Here is a 2,752-nt window from a genome sequence, read left to right on the forward strand (position 1 = left end):
AATTATCATGAAAACACGTGCATGCACGTGCGCTGCAATCTGATTGGCTTAAACTTTAAATAGCTATAACTCATTTGGTTTTCAACCAAAGAGGATGGGTTTGAAACATAGATATATAAAATGGACTTCTACAAGAAAGTATGGTCGCCATGCACATGCATACACGTGCATGTACGTGCGCTGCAATCTGATTGGCTGAAACTTTAAACAGCTATAACTCCCTTGGTTTCAAACCAAACAGGATGGGAATTGGAACATAGATAGATATAATGGATTACAAAAAGAAAGGTATGGTCATCATGCACATGCATACACGTGCGTGTACGTGCGCTGCAATCTGATTGGCTGTAACTTTTAACAGGTATAACGCCCTTGGTTTTCAACCATATGGGGTGGGATTTAGAACAAAGATAGATGTAATGGACTTCTACAAGAAGGTATGGTCACCGTGCTCATGTATGCACGTGCGTGCACGTGAAATGAACAAAATCAAAAATACACTTGAATGAGCGTATTTTTTATTACTTTTGGATTAAATACTTTAATTTTTAGTATATTAAAATATATGGATTGTGTAGACGATATGATATGATCATCACGCACAGGCATTCGCATGTGCAAGCATGCAATGATAAAACTTGAATAAACTTCCGGGTAAATGTTGTTAAAGTCTCAAATACATAGAGTTTGTCTTATTTAATGAAGCTTACAGGTAATATGGCACAAAAAGAGAGTTGGGGAGCGTTTGGGGAACATCTGTAACGGTCCCCGTTACAATTAGCACTAGTTTTATATCAAAATGTTCATAATTTTTTGACATTTAAACTTGGCAGATTCTTGAAGAAATAATAGACATTCTCTTATCAGATTGTCAATGAATTAATACTAGTATATATCACAAGATGCACTTTTCCATTACATGACTGTATATAGATTCAATCGATGAATGACATTGTACAGAGTGTGGATACATATTGAAATACTAATTACACCAAGGAGAAGGGAAAAAAAACAGACAGATAGGTAAATAAAGGTATTTCATGCATCGTATTCCACTTCAACATAAAGAATAGCTGTGCAGCAAACAGTGAAGTCTAACTTTAATCAGGTAAATACCAATTAGTTCATTTTAAATAAAAAGGTGATATTTGTAATTTATTCATGACTTACAATCTAGATTTTTAATCTCTTATCAGAAATATGTACACATATTTTTGCAAAATCTTGGTTAATGCTGATTTTTCTCTTGTAGATCCAAAAATTCCAGTCATGGACCCATATACTCAGGCCCAGAAGTTGAAAGTTTGTGACCTGTGTAAGACTGAATTGGTACAAGTTTACTGTGATACTTGTTATGTCAAACTGTGCAATGCCTGTATTGGGGAACACATGGCATCTGACAAATTAAAGTACTACAAACATGAGATTTTATTAACAAAATTAACAAAATTAACCTTGTAAATATAGACTCTCAGGACATTTCAGAACAGTTTGGTATTAAACTGAATGTTAAGAGAAATACAGAAAACTTCCACAAAATTTTGAGCTGTCATTTCCAAAATTTATTCCAGGGAAAATCCAAGGAGATGAACTTTGTAGCCATTTTGGGACCAATATCACCAACTAAACTAGCTTTAGAAGCATGCGGTTACAGTTCTCCTCCAGATAATCAGCTGCTTTACAACCCAGAGATCATCACTAAAATAAACACCAAATTGCAGTACAAATTCAATCTTTATAATGTGGCCTGTCTGAATGATGATGAAATCTTGTCAAGTGGAATGGAGAAAACAAGGAATCTCTACAATGTTATTTGGGGATCACTTTTTAAAACCATCCCAACCATCAGGAAACATTCCCTTTGACACTGCAGTAACCAAACAAGGCTATATTGTTTATACCGATCCTACCCCTACCGAGCAAACTGTGAACATTGTGAAGAATGAAAACATTGAGACTTTGATTAAATTAAAGAAATGGAGACCTTTTAATATCTGCTCTACCTCCTCAGGTGACCTCCTGGTTGTTATGCAGATCAGTGATGATTTTCAACAATCAAATATTGTGGGATGTTACTCTGGTACCACAAAGAAACAAACCATATGCATTCTGTTTTATGATAGGGGTCATGGTTTTCATTCATCTGATAACACCACTAAATGTTTCACTGAAAACAAGAACCTGGATATCTGTGTGGCTGACAGTGGAAGTAATGAAGTACTGGTGGTCAATCAGGCTGGGACACTGAGATTCAGGTACTTACCTACTCCAAAGAACCAACCATTCTATCCAGCAGGAATCACCACAGACAGTTAGTATCACATCCTTGTTGCTGATACATGTATAAACAATGAATGTGTCCACATCATAGACCAGGATGGACGGTTTCTCTGTTACATAAAATGTGGACTAAGTCCTATGGGATTATGTGTAGACACAAATGTTAATTTGTTTGTTGCTCAAAGTGCAAATAAACAAGTCATGAAAATCAAGTATATGCAGAGAAGTTGAACACAAAGCTGAATTGGAGTACGGCTTTGTACATTATGTCATGTAAATTATATAAAGAATGATCTGATGGGCATATGCATGCCACCTTGGACTTGAGACATTGGTCTGGATATTTAAACCTGTATCATGTATGGAGGTACAGAATCGTCATAATAGAAAAGAAAACCTTTCGTAAGTTGTCATAGCCATGTTGTACCAGTGTTATGGGCACTTATATGTGTAAGCCGGATGTAGCATAATA

General features: G+C 35.7%; 1 protein-coding gene across 1 annotated transcript; it reads left to right on the plus strand.

Moving 5' to 3' along the window:
- The first annotated feature begins 269 nt into the window (after positions 1–269).
- Positions 270–2,316, plus strand: LOC134241471 (uncharacterized). Its single transcript, XM_062723508.1, has 4 exons — positions 270–288; positions 1,253–1,329; positions 1,572–1,808; positions 1,975–2,316. The coding sequence occupies exons 1-4, from the start codon at positions 270–272 to the stop codon at positions 2,314–2,316; spliced, it is 675 nt and encodes a 224-aa protein (XP_062579492.1).
- The last annotated feature ends 436 nt before the right edge of the window (positions 2,317–2,752 follow it).

Source organism: Saccostrea cucullata, unplaced genomic scaffold (assembly GCF_032062105.1).
Source record: "Saccostrea cucullata isolate Sc308-1 unplaced genomic scaffold, CSIRO_AGI_Scuc_v1 ctg2712, whole genome shotgun sequence".
NCBI classification, from domain to species: domain Eukaryota; kingdom Metazoa; phylum Mollusca; class Bivalvia; order Ostreida; family Ostreidae; genus Saccostrea; species Saccostrea cuccullata.